Below are 19,962 nucleotides of genomic sequence, written 5' to 3'. Positions count from 1 at the left end.
TGTGATCCTTGACCAACGGGTCAAAACAGACATTTTGAAGAGATTACTGGCTGGGAGAGGGCTGTTTCTTAGGGAATCTAGGCTTCGTCATGGAGTTCAGCCAGTCTCGTGGGGTGGTAGTGAAGTGAGTTGTCTGTGACCTGCTCTATTTTCTTTTCATCACAGATTTATAGATGCTCAAAGATCATAGTGTCATCAGGGAGGCTCTGAATGTATGGAGGGACCCATCCATGGCATCACTAACCAACTTGGGGCTTTTGAAAAGAAGGTGCTTGACCATATTTTGTATTTTCTGGGGGAGGCCAGAAGACTGCAGCCAGGAAGCTCAGCACATGACTACTCGCATAGCCATAAAACATGCAGCTGTGTCAGTGGCATCTAGCGAGGCCTGGAAAGATGCCTTGGCGACTGCCTGTCCCTCTGTAATGAGGGCCTGAAATTGTTCTCTCTGCTTCTGAGGCAGGTGTTCAGTAAAAATGAAAATTCTGACTAGACTGTGAAGTCACACTTTGCTATCGGTGTTTGATAATTGGCCACTCTGAATCGCAACTAGGCCAAGGAGTAGTTCTGCCGAGAAGGTCCCATCATTTCAGCTGCTTATCAGATGGTGTTGAATGGAACTGGAGTTGCCTGTTTCATTGGTTGGCAGCCTCCACCACCAAAGAGTTGGGAGGTGGATGGGAGAAAAAAGTACTCTGAGCCTCTAGGAGGGATGTCATATTTTTGTCAGCTTGTTTACATGTGGCTGGAGTTTGCTGTACCGTGCATGCTGGGGTAAGCAAATCTTCATTGATGGGCAAGGCAATCCTTGCCCTGAGGAGGTGAATGAAGGATATCCATCCAAAGAACGGTGGATTTCCTGAATCTCCTCTAATGGAATTTGTAAGGTGTCTGCCTCACTTTTTAGGAGTTCTTGAAAAGCTCAGAAGTCGTCAGGGTAAGATGGCGGCGAGGCACAACAGATTCATCTGATGATGAGGAGGATTTGTGGGAAGGAGGTGCTTCTTCCTCTTCCACTGCTTCCTGCTCTGCAGGAGGTATCTGGGTGACAGGACCTAAGGCACTGGTTGAGATCTTCGACGTGAGGTCTTTTGGGATGGCACCCTATAGAAAGGGTATCCATAAGCAGTCCACAGATTCCAGTAAGCCAACTGTGATGAAGCATAAGGGAATGGGGCAGGACCCCAAGTTTGTCCTTGACAGGATAACCAGGTATTCTTCCTGCTATGAGCTCCTTCTGCAGTGTGAACCTTTAGGAAGGGAGGTTGGAAGTTGGAGGAACCATGACAGACCTCTGTATCCATAAAGTGGGCCAGTGGTGTAGGTACTGATTGTTGGGTCCGTACCAAGCTCCGAGAAGAGATATGCGCTTCCATTGTTACCAAGGTTAGACAGGGACACTGGTGAGGTGGTATGGCAAATTCTGTAATGGTACGAGCTGGAAGTATCCCTCGGTACCCTCAAAGAGTCTGCGTGGGGACAGTGTCAATATCGGAGGGTGAGTCACCATTGAAGAAATGGACAGAAAGTGAGTAGCCTCCATGAGGTGAGTTGGTACTGGAGAGGAGTATCTCTCAGGACATCTAAATGACAGTGATTTAGGTTCTTTGAGGATTCAGAGGTTCCCTTGAACTAGAAGCCTAGATGATACTGGGGACCCTGGAGAGGGTTCCTCAGGAGTAAACATATTGGGCGGTCCTGAAGACTGCACCAAAATAAGCATGGCATGCTTTTCACCTCAGGCTATGGAAGATAGTACAGATAAAGACTTTACCTTGGTTCCAGCTTTTGAAGGCACTGAGACAGGTGCTGGGATGTTGGTCCCGCTCTAGATGCTTTCTCAGTATACAACATAGCCTCCTTAGTTGGTACCGTGGTCGCAGTATCAGAGGGAATGGGAGCCTCACAACTCCCGAGGACTGCTGAACCAGAGGTGATCGGTGGAACAGACGTACAGAGGTAACTCGGTTCTTATGGGTCTCAGGGAGCCCTCCATAAATAGGAGTTCAAGTCTGTCCTCCCTCCATTTTTTAGATCTGTTTTTCAATCCGAAGCATTACATTTACAGGGAATGTGGGTTTCTCCCAAGCAGCAAAGGCAGCTTGAATGTCTGTTGCTGAGCGAAAAAGACCTGCAGCAGGTCTCATAGGGCATAAACCTGCACTCAAGGCTGTGAATGTGGCCTGGGGAAAAAAAACTAGAGACCAAAGGGCAAACAAGGAGCAGGGAAGGGGAGAAATTCCCTCAAAGGACAAACTTTTGCTAATAACAGAAAAAAATTAAGAACTAAAAGAAAAGGTATAAAGAAAGCAAGACATAGCAAGCCGCGAGGCTCAACACTGCAATGCTCAGTCTCTAACCACAGGCAGCTGAAAAGTCACTGGAGTGGCGACAGGTCAGCTCCTCCCTATAAATCCTATTTTCAGGCACAGGGGTGTCTGGGGTGCAGGAGCATAGACTGACGACAAAAATTTCAGATGAAGAGCGCACAGGTGTGCACATGGCGCGCTCACAGGGACACTACCTGAAGAAGAATTACCCCTTCCTGGCCACCCACTAGGGCTGCTGTCGGGGAAGCCAAACCCCTGTGCTTTGGATCACAAGGGTGTTTCAAGCCTCTGGAGTTTGAATGAAGTCCAGCCATTGCTCCAATCTAAAGGTCCCTAGCCTTACTCTCAGACCTTTTATCTGGCACCCCCACCTGAGTGTTGGAACCTGCTGTCCAGCCCGGAGGCATAGCACTGACCCTTCAGACTCTCCAGTATTTAAAGACACCCCTCACCTGGAACTCCACCCAAAATGTGCGATCCTTCTGATTTACAGTTTAACTCTCTAAGGGACAAGTCGCAGCAGTTGTGAAGTAGTCCAGTCTAACAACTTTATGCTCTTTACTTAACAGATAAAGCACAGGAGAGTATAGTATTATATAAAACAATAAGACATCATAAATGCAACATCCCTCACTAGCTCACCAGTCCCTGGGGAGACCTTGGCGGGCGGGATCATCTCTGTTGTGTCAGGCAGGGTCCTCTACCTCCTTGCCCCCACAGCAACTTCCCTCAACTCAATCGGGGCAAAATGGCTTTTGCTCCCAGTTCTATCCTGAGAGTCTCCAGCAGGAGTCTATAACAGTCACAAGCATCTTTTTGTTCTGCCTTCCGGTAATTTTCCCTGCTCTCAAACATTTTGCCCATGTTACAAAAAACTATCAGGTTCTTTCTTTCATCTCCAAGACTGTTTTCCGATTCTCCTTCTTTATAGAAATTCTTATTTACTCTCTTACTTTCCTCTTTCCCTTTATTTTTCTCCCTTTTGTATTAATTACACTTCTTGTTTCCCCCTCCTTCATCCAGTTTCCTAACTCACTTCCCTCTTGTCCCTCCTCCTTCGGTGTGTCCACTCCTTTATTGCTCTCACTTCCCCAAACTTTATTCAAGAGGAGAAGTTCACACTCCTCTCGCCCACATGTAGCTCCATAACAAAGCAGTATTCAGACTTTTCAGCTCGTTGCAGCGGTCACTTCCACCCACGGGTGAGGACCAGCTAATAGCAGAAAGCAGCGCTCTTGCCTAGACATTTGTCTAAATGAACAATAGGTTGGTTACCCTACTGCAGTTTAGCTGCTAGAGGCTGAAGCAGAAAGGGACCTGACCCAAATAGAAAATTACTACCTAAAATACTACTGTTCTTATTTATTCAGTTGCTTTTCTCCTTTACCTTGTTCCAAACCCCAGCCGATATAGGAGATTTAACCATGTTATTTCAACTCATTTTATACATACTTCAAAACTAGTCCAGTTATAAAACATGCTTGCCTGTCCAGCATATAACAGTTTCAAGACAGCATATTATAAACATGGATTAAACTAGAGTTCTGCCTAGTCTAGAATACTATTTTTAGACCAGCCCTTGCCTATTTTTAGACAAGTTGAGAAGTGTTTAAATTCAGCTAAAATAACCATTCAAGTCCCAGCGTGGATGGGGGTCTGAATGGTTGGTACCCCAGCCTTTACATAATGGACAAAACTTAGTAAGGTTTACAAAACCCAAGGAACTATTTCTGAGGCACAGCACTTCAAGGTTTAGGCAATGGAACACTTACGGAGATATTGTGATTTTAGTATCTGTGTCCTGTTCAATTTTCTTTAGGTTTCTTCCTTCTTTTCCAATAAGACGGCCAACAAAATTGTTATGTGCTAATATCTTCAAGGGAATTTCTTCTGTACTGTAATAGAAGTTACAGAATTCAGACAAATGGCCAACTATTAAAAAGCAATTGAAAAAGGCAAGGTTTTAAATGTAATATCACTTGAATGAAAAATCTTAACTGTTTGCTGCAATAACTTATACCCATAAATATTTACTAACAGATTAAAAATGAGGGCATGTCTACACTACAGCTCCATGTAATTACTGCAGTGGCTCATGTCCACACTACCCTCCTTCTGTCAGTGGTGTGCATCCTCACCAGGAGCACTTCCACTGACTGAAGGGGGGCAGTGTGAGGAGCTGAGAGCCAGGGCCAACAGCTAATGTAAGTAACACAGTGTCTACACAGACACTGCACCGTCTTAACTACACTGACATAAGCCCTAAACAAAAAGGGTGGCACTGAAAATAAAATTAAAGTTCTCTAAGCCAAAAGTTAAATGCTGCTACCAGACATCCAGGAGAAGATTCACCTTCACCTGTTGACAGATAAAGCTAAGAGTACTTCTTTAATGGGACTGGAAAAGGATTTGGAATTTTGCTTTCTTTAAACCCTTTACTTACAATTTGGTATCTTGAGCTTCCTTTTGCATGATCTCCATAATAATTTTACAAGCTGTCGAGCAGCCTTCAGGAGTAGAGTGGATAGTAATTGGTTTCTCAGCAGCACCTGCATTTTCTTTACGATGAATATCAATTCTTGAGGAAAGAAAAAACATTAGCTGTAAGCATTTATTCTAGTTTGGATTGAGAACTGAGATTATAGATCCACTTTATTTTGAGTTAATATGGATTTTTTTAAAACCAAAACCAAGGTTTCATTTGGTGAAACATACAAATATAGTTATTAACACAGGGGTTCTCAAACTGGGGGTCGGGACCCCTCAGAGGGCCACAAGGTTATTACATGGGGGGTTGCAAGCTGTCAGCCTCCACACCAAACCCTGCTTTGCATCCAGCATTTAAAATGGTGTTAAATATATTTGTCATAAATATAAAGGGAAGGGTAAAGACCTGTAAATCCCTCCTGGCCAGAGGAAAAACCCTTTCACCTGTAAAGGGTTAAGAAGCTAAGATAACCTCACTGGCACCTGACCAAAATGACCAATGAGGAGACAAGATACTTTCAAAGTTGGGGGGGACGGGACGGGAGGGGGGACAGAGGAGAGAGAAACAAAGGGTCTCTCTGTCTGTGTGATGCTTTTGCCGGGACCAGAGTAGGAATGCAGGTCAGAACTTCTGTAAAGAGTTAGTAAGCAATCTAGTTAGATATGCGTTAGATTCTGTTTTGTTTAAATGGCTGATAAAATAAGTTGTGCTGAATGGAATGTATATTCCTGTTTTTGTGTCTTTTTGTAACTTAAGGTTTTGCCTAGAGGGATTCTCTGTGTTTTGAATCTGATTACCCTGTAAGGTATTTAGCATCCTGATTTTACAGAGGTGATTCTTTTACTTTTTCTTTAATTAAAATTCTCTTTGAAGAACCTGATTGCTTTTTCATTGTTCTTAAGATCCAAGCATTTGGGTCTGTGTTCACCTATGCAAATCGGTTTTTATCAAGCCTTCCCCAGGAAAGGGGGTGTAGTGCTTGGGGGGATATTTTTGGGGGGAGACATTTCCAAGTGGGCACTTCCCCTGTTCTTTGTGTAATACTTTGGTGGTGGCAGCGTTTAACCTAAGCTGATAAGAATAAGATTAGGGTGTCTTTCATGCAGGTCCCCACATCTGTACCCTAGGGTTCAGAGTGGGGAAGGAACCTTGACAATATTAAAAAGTGTTTTTAATCTATAAGGGGGGGGGAGGGGTGTCGCACTCAGAGGCTTGCATGTGAAAGGGGTCACCAGTACAAAAAGTTTGAGAACTACTGTATTAACACCACATAAAACTCAAAACTCCGTTAAATATTTTCCTTTTTAAAAGATACACATTCTGGTTTTGCTGGATGATGCTCCACACGTTAGAAGGTGGATTTTCCCTTCCTCACCAGATTCTATGCAACACATTTTGGCGAGATTTTTATATAAAATAGAAAATTACTTTCTCAATTAGTAAGCATGTGTTGCATTCCACCTAGCTTTCCTATCACAAAATTAGAAAGGGAACACCTGTTAGTTTCCAGCACTTCTGTAAAAAGACTATTTTACATCCTACTAACGTTCACATCAGGAATATTTTCCTGGTTTTCAACTCTAAATGTTTCTATTCTTAGTGTCATCCCATTTCTTCTAGTTATATCTTTGTACCATCCTAAACATCTGCACCACAAAAGGTAACTCAATAAAATTAAGAATTACTGATGGCCTGCAGAGAGACAATAGGGTCCTGAGTGTTTGCACCTTTCAAATACCTTGATGCAAAGCTCCAGTTTTCTGAAGTTTAACCATGAGTCAATACCTCCAAACCCCTAAATCATTTGTATTGCTTTTCTCTAAACTCCCTCCAAGTTGTCAACCCTTTCTGGATATGGACATTTCATTTTGGCTCATAGTGCAGCATTTTGTGAAAAGTCCACGAAACCAACTGTCAGGAGAAGAAGAGGAAGCCGACATTTCTCTTGTGTATGCCTTCCCAAAGTGACAAAAAGGGCAGACAGCATCCTCTGAAGTCGTATCTGCTTACAGCCAGCGACAGTACTTCTGCTCTCATCTGCCCTTTTCAGAGATCATGAGTAAGTTGGCGATTGTATCATGCAAATTTTTATGTGTCATGCGTCTTTTTTTTTTTTTTTTTAAACACACCAGAGGTTCAGGGGAAAAACCCAAGTCACAAAAAAGGTCACTGCATGAGAATATGCATGAGTGTGTGAACCCACTTAGAAAGAAAGCCCACCCCACACTCACCCTGTAGCAGTGGCTTCTGTTCCAAAAAGCAGGGAGGTAGGCCCAGCCCTGAGAGTCACAATTCTATGCACTAGGTCAGAGCACCACGAAGGCTTGTCACATCCACCCTTCCATCTCCATCTATGGAGGGATGCAAGTGCCAAACTTGAATGGCACTGCGACCACATGGGCCCGGTCACAATGCCCAGAGTGGAAAACCAGACCTACAGGAGCTGTTACTGCTTTATTATAATGCATGATTACCATGAACACCATGACCTCTGCACCAAAATCATAGCCTTAATCTTTAACATGTCCTAGGCAATGCTTCCCAAGCCTTTGCTGGTCTGAGAATTGGAAGTTGTAGGGCTCCCCCAACAATTAGTTTCTTGTTGTGTAGAGCACTCTCCATTAAACAATCTTTTTAGTCCACCTTCAGTATTTTAAATCCACTTAATTAAAAACAGTAACAAGATTTTTAGGCTATGTAAGCATTTATCCGTTAAAGTCTGGTTAAATAATAAATTCAGAGGTCTGACATGAAAGAACACCCATCTCATTTTAGAAACTACACTTCCCCCATTAAGTCATTGACATGATACATATCTGCAGCCGATCTCCCTTCCCAACCCCAAGAAAATCCATCACTCAAGGTTAAAATACCAACATATTGTCCCCGATGCAGTTGCACCACTGTAAGCTCTCTAGTGTAGCCGCTCATAAGCCGATGGGAGAGAGTTCTCCCATCGACTTAATTAATTCATCCCCAACAAGCAGCAGTAGCTATATTAGCAGGAGAAACTCTCCCGCCAACATAGCGCTGTCTACACCAATGCTTAGTTCAGTGTAACTTATGTCACTTGGGGGGTGGCTTCTTCACACCCGAGCAACATAAGTTATACCGACATAAGTGGTAGTGTAGACGTAGCCCAAGAAACCCCAGGGGAGAGGGGCAGGGCAGACGGACATGAAAGCCCCAAATTCTCTCTCTTTCACACACACACACACACACACACACCCTGTGTTTAGTTAAACAGAACAGTCTTGAGAGCACCCTGGATAGGGCTATAGCTAGCGGGATGCATTACTACTTGAAGACTTGGTTCCCCAGACCACCAGTGTGTGCTCTGCAACCTACCAATGGTCCATGGACCATAGTTCCAGAATCACTGTCTTATAGCCCTTCCAGTCACTGGATAGCTACTGTTTAACAAAGGTGCGTTCTAGACACAGAACTTTACAATTAGAACCCTGAGAAGCAAAACATCTCTGTAATTGGAGGTTTCAGAGTAGCAGCTGTGTTAGTCTGTATCCGCAAAAAGAAAAGGAGGACTTGTGGCACCTTAGAGACTAACACATTTATTTGAACATAAGCTTTCGTGAGCTACAGCTCACTTCATCGGATGCATTCCGTAATCCATCCGATGAAGTGAGCTGTAGCTCACGAAAGCTTATGTTCAAATAAATGTGTTAGTCTCTAAGGTGCCACAAGTACTCCTTTTCTTTCTGTAATTGGAGACCATTCTATTAGTACTGCTGGTTTCTCACAGCTTTGAATTAAATTAAATCTGTCAAAGTGAAAGTACTGAAGAAAAACACACGAAGGACAAAATGTGGCCCCTAAACACAACTTGCTGATTTGTTTGTTACACACAATTCTTTTAGTTTGCCCTTTTACCACATAAGCCAATTATGAAGCATTGCATGTTTTTAGAGTAACCCTAATTGCCATCTTAGTTTGGCAAGGCAACACCCTTGCAGGGGCTGTCTCAACATAAAATACAAACACCAAATCTCCAAAATGACACCTCCAAGGCAGTAGAAATGTAACAGAGATGTCATTTAGCTAGTCTACACTTCAAAAGGTTTTGCTAGTATAGTTATAATGGTATAGTTATACCAAAAATACCCTTCTAGTACAGCTGCTGCTTATGCCAGTTCCCCAAATGAAACATGCTACACTGACAAAAGGACTTTATTGCTGGTATAACTGCATTTATACTAAGATGGTTCCTGTGTAAGTGTCGTTAAAATGTAGATCTGGCCCAAGCGTTCCAGAAAGAGGAGACAAGACATGATACATACTTGACAAACTAGTTTCATATGCTTGTCCAAACAGTAAGTTGTACTGTGTTCTATTTGTAAAACCAAGCTTTTCTCAAAAATATCTTGGAAGACATGGAAAGTGGCAATCAATCCCAGGGGAACATTTAAGTTTACACATCAGACAAGAGGGAATTAACAGGGTAAGTTTTTAGGATGAAAAATGTGCCAGATAGACCGAACTTTTGGCTAGTCCACAAATATATTCACCACTCCATTTGGGGGAGAGGGAAAGGAAAGAACACATGCTTTTGCTGGGTGTATAGGGAGAAAGACAAAGACAGCCAAAAGAAAAATTAAAGCCCACAACACAATTCTGTAGAATAACCTACTTGGACTGTGTCTGCTTTGTGATATTTCTGATAGTTGCTCCTTCTTTCCCGATAATGGCTCCTACAAACTGCGTGGGAACCAGCATCCTCAGTGGAACATCTGACTGCGGTTTCTGCCTTGTGGCCGCACCAGGTGACCCTTGCCTCGGAGGACCCCTCTGTCCAAATCCACGTCTCCCTTGTGGATGCTGTTGTGTGGGAGGTTGTGCTGCCATTTCATCTGGGATATATGCAACTTTCAAGGAATAGTTTTCAAGCTGGAATCCGTTTAGTTTTTCTATTGCTCTGTACAGTTGCAAAGGGGAAAAATATGAGAATTATACATGGGACCGTATGAAATGAAAAAGCATTCAGTTATGGGCTTCTGCTCACTGTAAACTGCATGAATGAAACTAGAGACTGACACCTACATTAAAGTTAGTCTCTTAGGCCTTGTCTATACTACAGACACTACGGCAGCACAGTTATGGCACCGTAGCTGAGCCGCTGTAAACCCCAGAGCGTTGAGACAGAATACACGGCACTAGGAGTTTTTCCATCACTGTAGGAACTCCACCTCCTGGAGCAACAGTACTTAGGTCAACAGAAGCATTCTTCCATCAGCCTAGCTGTGTCTACATAGGACTCAGGCTAGCACAGCTCCGGTGTTCAGAGGTGTGGGTTTTTCACACTCCTGGGTGCCACACTTACGTTGACTGCATTTTTAAATGTAGATTAAGCCTTATACAACCCAAGATCCATGATATACAATTATACAGAGACAGCACTATGCATGAAGTTACAAATATGCTCTTGCCAAGTCTGAGGGTGTGTCCACACTCTGGAGCCTAAGCCCACACGGCTGTGTCAGTACAGCCCCCTAGTGTACACACAGCCGACACTTTGACACCACCTCCCAGAATGGCATTAGCCTTGTCTCCTTTTGCTGGTACATCTTATATCAGGCAGGTGGTTTAACTACACTGGCAAATTAGCTCTTTCTGCCAGTACAAGCCAAGTCTATGCTTGAGGCTTTGCCAGTATTAGCAGTACTAATAGAGCTACACTGGCAAAGCCCCTGCAGTGTAGACTAACCTTAAGACAAAAAGTGCTTTTTTAAAACACAGCTAGCTAACAAGGTTTGAAATACCACTAAGCACCTATTTTAGAGAGTTTAACACCTTTACAATCATATCAACCAATTATGTTGTAACCTTGTTAGAAAATTAGTGGAAGAAATTCACTTGGTCAGGAGCATAGGTTACAAAGCAGCCATCTGACACAATAGAAAGGTGTTGAAATGCATTTGCACTAGTTGCTAAATGGTGTTTTAAATACTAATAGCTAGCTGGATATATATATATTTTTTTTAAAAGGGAACTTTCCCCCTTGGAGGGACCCACTAATTAACACCAAGCCTCTCCCACTAAGCTCCACTAATTCCCACTTTCCTCCTCATTCTCATTGTTTTGGGGCAAAAAGAGGAACAGAGCAATTACAACAGCATTCCTCCTCTGCCCCATACAAGAGGCAGAGCGTGGCGTGGAGCTCCCTTTACCAAGTCTCATCTACTCTTGGAAGTAACACTGTGTTATAAAATGTGCATTTAACATAAAGAACATAAGAACAGCCATACTGGGTCAGACCAATGGTCCATCTAACCCAGGATCCTGTCTCTAACAACAGTGGCCATTACCAGAGCGTCAGGGGGAGTGTCCAGAACAGGGCAGTTGGAGGGATTTACCCCATCTTGCTCTCCCAGCTTCTGGCAGTCAAAGTTTAGGGTCACCCTGGGCATGGGGTTGCATCCCTGATCTTGGCTGACAGTCACCGATGGACTTATCCTCCGTTAACATATCTAGTTCTTTTTTGAACCCAGTTATACTTCTACCCATCTTAACATCCCATGGCAACAAGTTCCATAGGTTAATTGTGCACTGCATGAAAAAGTACTTCTTTGTTTTAAATCTGCTGCATATTAATTTCTTTGGGTGACCCCTGTTTTTTTGTATTGTGGGGAAGGATAAACAACACTTCTCTATGCACTTTTTCCACACCATTCATGATTTTATAGATCTCGGTCATATCATCCCTTAGTCAGCTCTTTTCTAAACTGAACAGCCCTAATCTTTTTAGTCTCTCCTCATAGGGAGCCTATTCCATACCCTGGATCATTTTTATTGCGCTCCTCTGAACCTTTTCCAGTTCTACTATATCCTTTTTGAGATGGCACAACCAGAACTGGACACAGTATTCAAGCTGTGGGTGCACCATGGATTTATATAGTGGTATTATGATATTTTCAGACTTATTTTCTACCCTTTTCCTAATAGTTCCCAGCATACTGTTACCCTTTTTGAGTGCTGCTGCACGGTGAGCTGAAGTTCTCAGAGAACTACCCACAGTGACCCCAAGGTCTCTTTTGTGAGCAGTAACAGCTAATTTAGAAACCATTATATGCGTGTAGTTGGGATTATGTTTTCCCATGTGCCGTACTTTGCACTTATCAGTATTGAATTTCATCTGCCATTTTGTTTCCCAGTTACCCATAATACAAAACAGTTTAGTCCATCTCAGGTCAGCCAAAACCAGCTGACGTTTTTAAAATAAACAGTCCTCAGCCCGGTCTATTCATAAAACATAGATCAACCTAGCTATGTCACTCAGAGGTGTGAAAAATTCACACCCGAGAGACATAGTTAAGCTGACCTAAGCCCCAGCACATACAGTGCTAGACTGATGGAAGAATTCTTCAAACTAGCTATCACCTCTTGAGAGGGTGTATTTGCTACAGCAATGGAAAACCCCCTCCTGTCGCTATAACAAGTGTTTACGCCACAATGCTGCTATAGTGCTCCTAGTGTAGAAATGTTCGTTGTCTACACCAAGTACTATGCTCTGTTTAGCTTTGTGTTAATGTGTTATCAATGCAATGTTCTTTCCTAGTGTAGGAAAGACCCTGGACACTGAAAAACAAACCCACTTGGTGAGGCAAGTATGTCAGCGTTGCTCCTTTCCCATTAAAGGAGGGGAGGAATACACTAACCTTAACCACCAAAGGTGCCTGTCAAATGAGTTTCAGAGATAGCACATAGGTAGAAAGTGTCCCCAGTATACTCTTTCCATGACAGTGTTACTTCCAGGGAAATGAAAGAGCATTTTAAAAAATTATTATTATTAAATAGCCCAGGATTGCCCTGGAATAGAAAATCTTTCTGAGAGTAGGATTCTTTTGGACTTCAACACCTTTGACAGTTTACAGCAGAAAAAGTCAGCAATGTGGATGAACTGGGAGATGTACTGAAACTAGGAGAAACCAGAGTGCCCTGCATAATGCTGTAAATATCTGTTCACTTATTTTAGCTTTGCTTGGAAAAAAGTTACATTTATTTGTGGGGAGGGTTTATTGCTATGACATAGGTGGGGCTGGCAGTGCTGCCTATTATTAAGGTTTTCTGACACTTCCCATTATAAGACCCTGTTTTCAGTTGTTTGTAACTTTGCCAAACTTTATCCATTTGGGCTGAAGATTTCCATGCTCATGTCTGCCTCATGTTGATTTTTATACACACGAGGCAGATACTAGCCTGGAAAAAAATTTTAAGACTTCAGCCAGAACAGTTTGAGAACAAGACTAGAGAAAAATGCATAATTTTGCCCATGTTACAAATTCTGGCAACCTTTTCTTTGAAAAGCTCTCGTGCCTTCATTCTTTAGAGCAGGGTTGTAAGACAAAGAAAACCCCAGTTCACACATGCGCAGTAAATACTTAGGGCATGTGCACACTACAGCCACTGCAACTGTACCACTGTAGTGCCATAATGTAGATTCAGTGGTTCTCAAACAGTGGGTCAGGACCCCAAAGTGGGTCATGACCCCATTTAAATGGGGTCACCAGGGCCAGTGTTAGACTTGCTGAAACCAAAGCCTGAGGCCTGCTACCCTGGGCTGAATCTGATGCCGAGGGTTTCATCCTGGGCAGCCGGGCTCAGGTTCAGCCCCCCACCCCCACTATAGGTCATGTAGTAATTTTTGTTGTCCAAAGGGGGTCACGGTGCAATGAAGTCTGAGAACCGCTGATGCTTCTTACACTGACAGAAGGGGTTTTTCGGTCTATGTAATTAATTCATCTCTCCGAGAGGTAACACAAGAATTGTTCTGCAGCTGAGGTGCATTTACACCAGGCATTAGGACAACCTAACTACAGTGCTCAGGGCATTAAGTTTTTCACAGTCCTAAGAGACGTAGCTAGGTTGATCTGATTTTTAAGTGTAGACAGGGAAGTGGATTTTAGCAGCTAAATTCCTCAAAGATTCCATTTGCACTGAGCATGTTCCAGTCTGGAGCAGAGCAGGACTTTCCCTGCATTTGCAGTTTTGGGCTGCTATAGGCCATGCCAGGTAGGTCCATGCACCCGAACTGAGAGTAGAGAGACGAGAGACTTTCTCTCCTGTGCTCCTCAACACCTCCCTGCTGGGGCAAGCAGCATGGAGGAAGCCATCTGACCTGGCCCTAAGAGTCTCAGATTGAGCACCCAAAATTAGTGGATACTTTTAACCTTGATCTCTCTCTGCCTCAGATCCCTATCTGTAAAACAGGGATACCACACACCCCTGACCTCACAGGATGTTATGAAAATAAATTAATATTTGTGAAGCACCAGGAAGCTATACAGTGAGGACTGCCATAGAAAAGTCAATGAGGAAATTAGTAATTCTGGGGTTTGAATAGTGTGCAGTAAATAAGGCACAGGCCACACATTGACTAGCTGCTCATTAATTGACTACCATCCATCCTCTGCATTGAATGAGGCAGGTGTCCTGCAAAAAAGGGCAACATGTGATCATGGAATTAAAGACTGTATCATAATGCACAAGCGGCCAAATTAAGATTGCACAGGCAACTTTAATTCTGACATTTCCCAACTTCTGAGTGCTTTGACTTTGCAACCTTAAAGTTTTTATATATTTTGTGCTTAATAAAAAGATAAAGAGGGGATTGAGTGGAAAATATGTAATTTTTAAAAGGTGGAGGTAGGCCCATTGCTGATCTCTCTCCCTCCCCCATGCCTTAATCCTTCCTACATTTGTTTGCCAAATTCCCACACTGTCTCCTTCTAACCCTCAAACAAAATGCTTCAAGAAAAAAGCTTTATGACAGAATCCCAGCACTGTTATGAGCAACCCTACACCAAACCAGCTCATAGCTTTCTTACATATGTGTAAGGAAATATTTCTGCCCGCATCTCAGCGGCATATAGATCACTTCTACACACTGTACATGACACAGCAATGACTGCGCAGCCCTGTGTGTTTTCAGTGCAATGTAAGCAGGATTTTTCTAATTAATATATAGATCAGAACTTATTGCAGTGATTTCATTAAGTCAGTACATAGCTTAAATACAAAGAAAGTAGTGAGAATTGGAAAGGGAGGTGGGGGGGGATGAAATAAACTTAAAAGATGAGTAGGGGCTAGAGTGAGAAGAAGTGTACTACTGGACTAGATTTACTTATTTTTACTAATTAAAACTACAGTCAGTGGCCATCCCATGCTCTGGAAGCCCTAACAGACCACTGAAGTTCATTTTAAACCCACCTTCTGTAATAAAGCTGCTCCTCTCAGAGCCAATGAATTGCCCCACAATTTAAACACCAAACCACAACAGCTAGCACATCTCTGTATTCTTCAACCACCTCCTTCCCAAATCCTTGGGAGAAAAGATGGCCCTTGCAGCGTGACCAGAAGGTTAACTAATCCAGGCTTCAGTGGAGCAAGTGAGGAAGAAAACTACACTTCAGAAGCTCCCACTCATGTACAACAACGGGATTCTAGCACCTTTGTTGATCTCAATGGTATCAGGATGGAAATAAGTGGTATCTCAATCCCACTAGAAGCTCCTTCCAGCCAAAGCAAACAGGAAATAATAATGTTTTGCAGATGGAAGGGAACAAAGGATAAAAAAAATCTGATGGGTGAAAATGTTTCCTGTTCTTTGCAACCCATTTCAATACACCAACTCAATAGAGCAAAAATGAGGTGATCATACAGGACAAATGCTACTTACTCATCCTCAGCTCAAATTTCATGAGACTCTGCATAGTTAACATGAAGTACTTGTTTAATGGAAGGCTGGTGAAGAACTCGTATCAGGGGGCACCACTTGTGCCTGCCAAACTCTGACCTACAAACTATCTACTACCCAGATGTGAAAAAAATAAAAGTGGCTTGGTGGAGATAAAGGGGAGCGGATGAGAGAGAAGAGTTAAATAGAGAGCACTGAACCTGTTAACACCAGGAGGTTACACCCCAAATTTTGTTTAATTCAGTCTGCTAAGTTAAAAAAAATAAACAAACACCTCTATGCCAGTCAACTGCAAGAGTGGGAAGGTGTGATCAGCTGGACAGGATGCTCACAGTACAAATATTTTATCAGAGATTGGTACTAAAACAGGATGTATAGAAGAGGGCGATGGCCACTGATCATAACCTGTTAGACATAAAACCAGTTAACTCACTCAGAAATAAATGGCTTCCTGTATTAGAATGAAAGAAATATTAAGTATATCATGTTTTCATGTAAGTTCTTGGTTTCAAATCAAGAGCAGCAGGTCTTGTTATGGTCTTCTCATCAGCTCTCCAGGCAAGTGTGTCTGTCACTCTGTCCCTCTCATGCTGTGGTAGGCTGAACAATAGTCTTAACTGCTAAACACACTACCTTCCCCTTTAAGGTTCCATGTCTTATGGTTAACCAGTTATGCACTGGTGTTCTTTTGGCACTGAAGACTAGGTGGGCAAGGTATATCACTCCCAAGCCCAACCCGTGTCTACAATACTAGAAAATTTTTCCAGTGGACACATTTGCATGAAGGTCTTTGATGGCAGCATTTCTTTTGTACAATTAGAGTCTTCTGTATTTAAATACTTGTATTTCTTTCATAAGTAGTTTTCAACATTAAAAAACAACATAAAACCACAATAGAAATATAACAGACTGTAACTGCACAAAACTCGGGATTTTCAGAGTTTGGTTCCCATAGCAACCTTAGTTCTGCCCCCTTGCAGCATGTATTGCAACAGTATTTTATAAATGATCAAGAATTTATGAAACAACACAAAATGTTTCAGATGCATACCAAGCATTAAAAAGGTAAGGTTTCTTTGCGCTATATACTGCCCAGGATCATAACAGTGTATTCTAATGCATACACATGTCTCATAAAACAAACATACTTCAGTACAGCTTTCAGATGTTAATACTTATCAGGTTATACTAGATCTGAAAAGGCATACATCCTTAAGGTCTAGGCACTGTAGCCAAAAATTAAAATATAGTCAGTTCAAAAATAGAGCCAGCAGGTATTCATCCCCAAGCCAAAGAAAATAATCAACCACAATAAAACCAGATCCAAACCATACCCCTTCCCCTCCTTTCACCCCCAAACATTCACCCATAAATTGACCCTCTCTCGCAAAAGTCTGGGTAAAGAGATGGATTCTGTAACATGTCTTGGGGGTCAACAAATGTGGGTTATTTTAGAACAAGGAGGGAAATGATAAGAGTAGGGTTTTGAAGTTGAATGCCCCTTGCGGTAAATGACCTGCCGGCAGCTTCTCTGTTACACAAATGGGCTGCAGGTCCTATGTTGATTGTGAGTTTGTCAATATGGCACAAGGAGAGGTAATCTCTCAATAGGCAAGTCCGAAGCCACTTAGGAGCTTATGTAGTAGGTCAAAATCATTCCCTTCAACTCTACCCTGAAATCAATAAGCCGACAATGCAAGTCACGGAGCACTGGTCTCATATGCTCCCACTGAGATATGCTGTTGAAGAGGGATGCAGCATTCCGTATCAGTATCTGGACTGATTTAAGATGTGTAGCCCCAGCTACAATGTTACAGGACTCCTGTCTTGAGATGGCAAACACCACAATCACAGTAGCTAGGCTTGCAGCATCTGAAAGGAACAGTCAGAATTTTCTAGCCAGATGAAGACTGGGAGGTGTGGGGGAAGAGGGAGAAGAGGGGAGAGACAGGGACCACCCCTCATTTCTGGTCACTACTGCTACACTGTAACAGCCAGTGAGGATTCGACATCAGTAACAGACAAATCCTCAATCAGAAGGGCAGATAGAATAGCTCAGCCTGTCTTCTGAATGCTTCCCTTAGAATGCAAGTATCATCTCCACCCGCTAACTCATCCATGCCCCCTGTCTCACCCAGATACTGGCTAAGCATTTGACAGCACTGGCAAAAAGGCTGAGCTGGATACAGAGCTGAGGGACAGCTCATGCATCCTCATCAACTGTTCCAAATAAACATGGAACAAGAGAGGAGACTAGATGGAAAGCTGTGGGACTCCAAATGACACCACCTTTAGGAATGAACAGCAATGGCCCACCCAAAACAGATCGCAGGGAGCACACAGCAAAGGAGGAATGAGCCCCCTGACAGCAGCCCTATCCACTCTTGTATCCAGAATTTGATGTCCTGCATTTATTCAGTCTACTATTTTCAAAGTTCAAAACATTGTCTTTCTTGAAAGAGAATTTTCTTCTGGCAGAAAAAAAAGGCACCAGCCCTTTTTCAGCACTGACTGCAGGCCAACATTAAATACAAAGAACACCAAGGCATACACGTCTGAGCTGTTTGATCACAACCTGAAGAAAACTAACTTGGCAATTTCCCCCATGTTTTGATGACACAAAATGCAGCGTCGGAAGTTCATTTCTGAACTAAAACAAAGACATTTCATTTCAAAACAATAATGCTTTTCAAGATTCCAAACAACTGCAAACAGGTTTAATATCATCTCAGTCTTGTATTACAGCATTACCAACACACATGCTGTCATATATTTCTGCTAATGCACACTTCAACAAGGCAATACACTATAAAATTCAACTACTGCTTAAGCAAATGGTGCTGCAGCTGAGATGTGGCCAGCTTTATATGTTACTATCAGCCATAGCTTGTAAACTAACCCTACTAAATGCTAGCTTTATATTTAGTTGCATTGCAGTAGCCCCCAGATGCCCCAATCAGGATCAAGGCCCCACAGTTAGAAGCACTCTATAAATACACATGAAGACATGGTCTCTGCTCAAAGCAGTTTGCAATCTTAGAGCTTTATTAATCCTAAACATATCCTAAATATGAAACCAATATCAGTTGTTGAGTCCCAATTGTCCATAAGCAGATTCATAAAGCCCAGTTCTCATTCATGTTCAGACTGACCACCGCTATCTTAGTGAAATCAGAGCTCATTAATTTTATAGCCATTACTTACCACTTGAACCTGTTTCAAGTAGCAAACTTCAGCTGTGCCTCGAAATCCAGACAACTGAAACTCAACATCAGTCAATAAAAGAGAAAAGCCATGTGTACCCTTTCAACAGTTAATTTTCATGACAGAGGCCTCACAGAGCTTTTCTTTTTAAATATATACACACGCACCTGGCTACCTCTCCGCTTTGTGGTCTCTAAAAGATGAGACTTCATATCCAACTACCCAATCATAGTTAAAGGCCTAACCACACTTTCTATCAGGAACCATAACTTGCCCTTTGTAACCTGCGAGTCCACATTTTAACATCCACAACACATATTCTCTACATCCATCTGTTCATTAGGTTTCTACCCAATACAAGTACTGACAGCTATGCTAGAGTGTACTACAAATTCCACACAACCCTTCATTATTCAAAAGTTGCATCCAATATTCAATTATTTGTTTTCCTCTCCCCGTGCATAACAAAGTTTGTTCCCAATGGACCAGTGACTGGCTGTCTTATCATTGTGTCTATTTGTGATTAACCTTAAAAATTTTAATTTTTATTTTAATAAGTATTTTAAAAAGGAATATATATAGCAGTACAATAGCAGCAAGACAGTTGCTGCACCTACCTCTAAGGTTAGCAACAGACATGAAACATTCAAGAAGTCATGTCACAGTTTCTAGATCCAAAACATGGATTATACAATTCCATGGGGTCTTTTCAGAGACACTTTGTTCTAATATTCTCAAAGCCATGCTCTGACACGTGACAAAGTTTAAATGTGGGTCCAATATCTTTTATTCTTTTGCTGCTAAACATTCACAAATTTTACTACAAAATCATTAAGACAGAATTTCAAGGCAAGATGGACTCCTAAAACATGGAAGTTTTGAAAAGAAAAGAAAATTAAAACAGCAAATTTGAGGAGCAACTCAATCTCTGCATCCTTGATGCACTTCCTCTTAAAGGAAAACTGCTTATGTCACATGTTCCACAAGTGAAATTAGTTTAGACTGCATTAATTAGCAGAAACACTTAAATTCTGGGGAGCAAAATGGAATTACTGAATTATGGGTTGGTGCAAATATATCACGATGTACTGTAAGAAGTAAGAGTGCATCTCAACTGCTGCTTACAGTTAGCCACAAGGTGGCAGGAATTTCAAAGTAAAAAGAGCCTAACATTTCTGTATGTTTTTTGTACTGTTGTGGTTAAGAGCAGAGAGTGAAAGAGCATGCCTATG

At 42.3% G+C, this 19,962-nt stretch overlaps 1 protein-coding gene across 1 annotated transcript in view; it reads right to left on the bottom strand.

Moving 5' to 3' along the window:
- The window catches only part of IGF2BP3 (insulin like growth factor 2 mRNA binding protein 3), a 164,451-nt gene that overhangs the window by 52,769 nt on the left and 91,720 nt on the right, over nt 1-19,962 (bottom strand). Inside the window, exons 6-8 of the mRNA XM_048838380.2 lie at nt 9,464-9,748; nt 4,774-4,908; nt 4,103-4,225 (exon numbers count right to left, since the gene is read on the bottom strand). Of these exons, the coding sequence (XP_048694337.1) occupies nt 4,103-4,225; nt 4,774-4,908; nt 9,464-9,748 (543 nt within the window). The remainder of the gene's footprint in view (nt 1-4,102; nt 4,226-4,773; nt 4,909-9,463; nt 9,749-19,962) is intronic.

The sequence above is a fragment of the Caretta caretta genome, chromosome 2 (assembly GCF_965140235.1).
Source record: "Caretta caretta isolate rCarCar2 chromosome 2, rCarCar1.hap1, whole genome shotgun sequence".
NCBI classification, from domain to species: domain Eukaryota; kingdom Metazoa; phylum Chordata; order Testudines; family Cheloniidae; genus Caretta; species Caretta caretta.
This window is presented reverse-complemented; position numbering and strand designations above follow the sequence as displayed.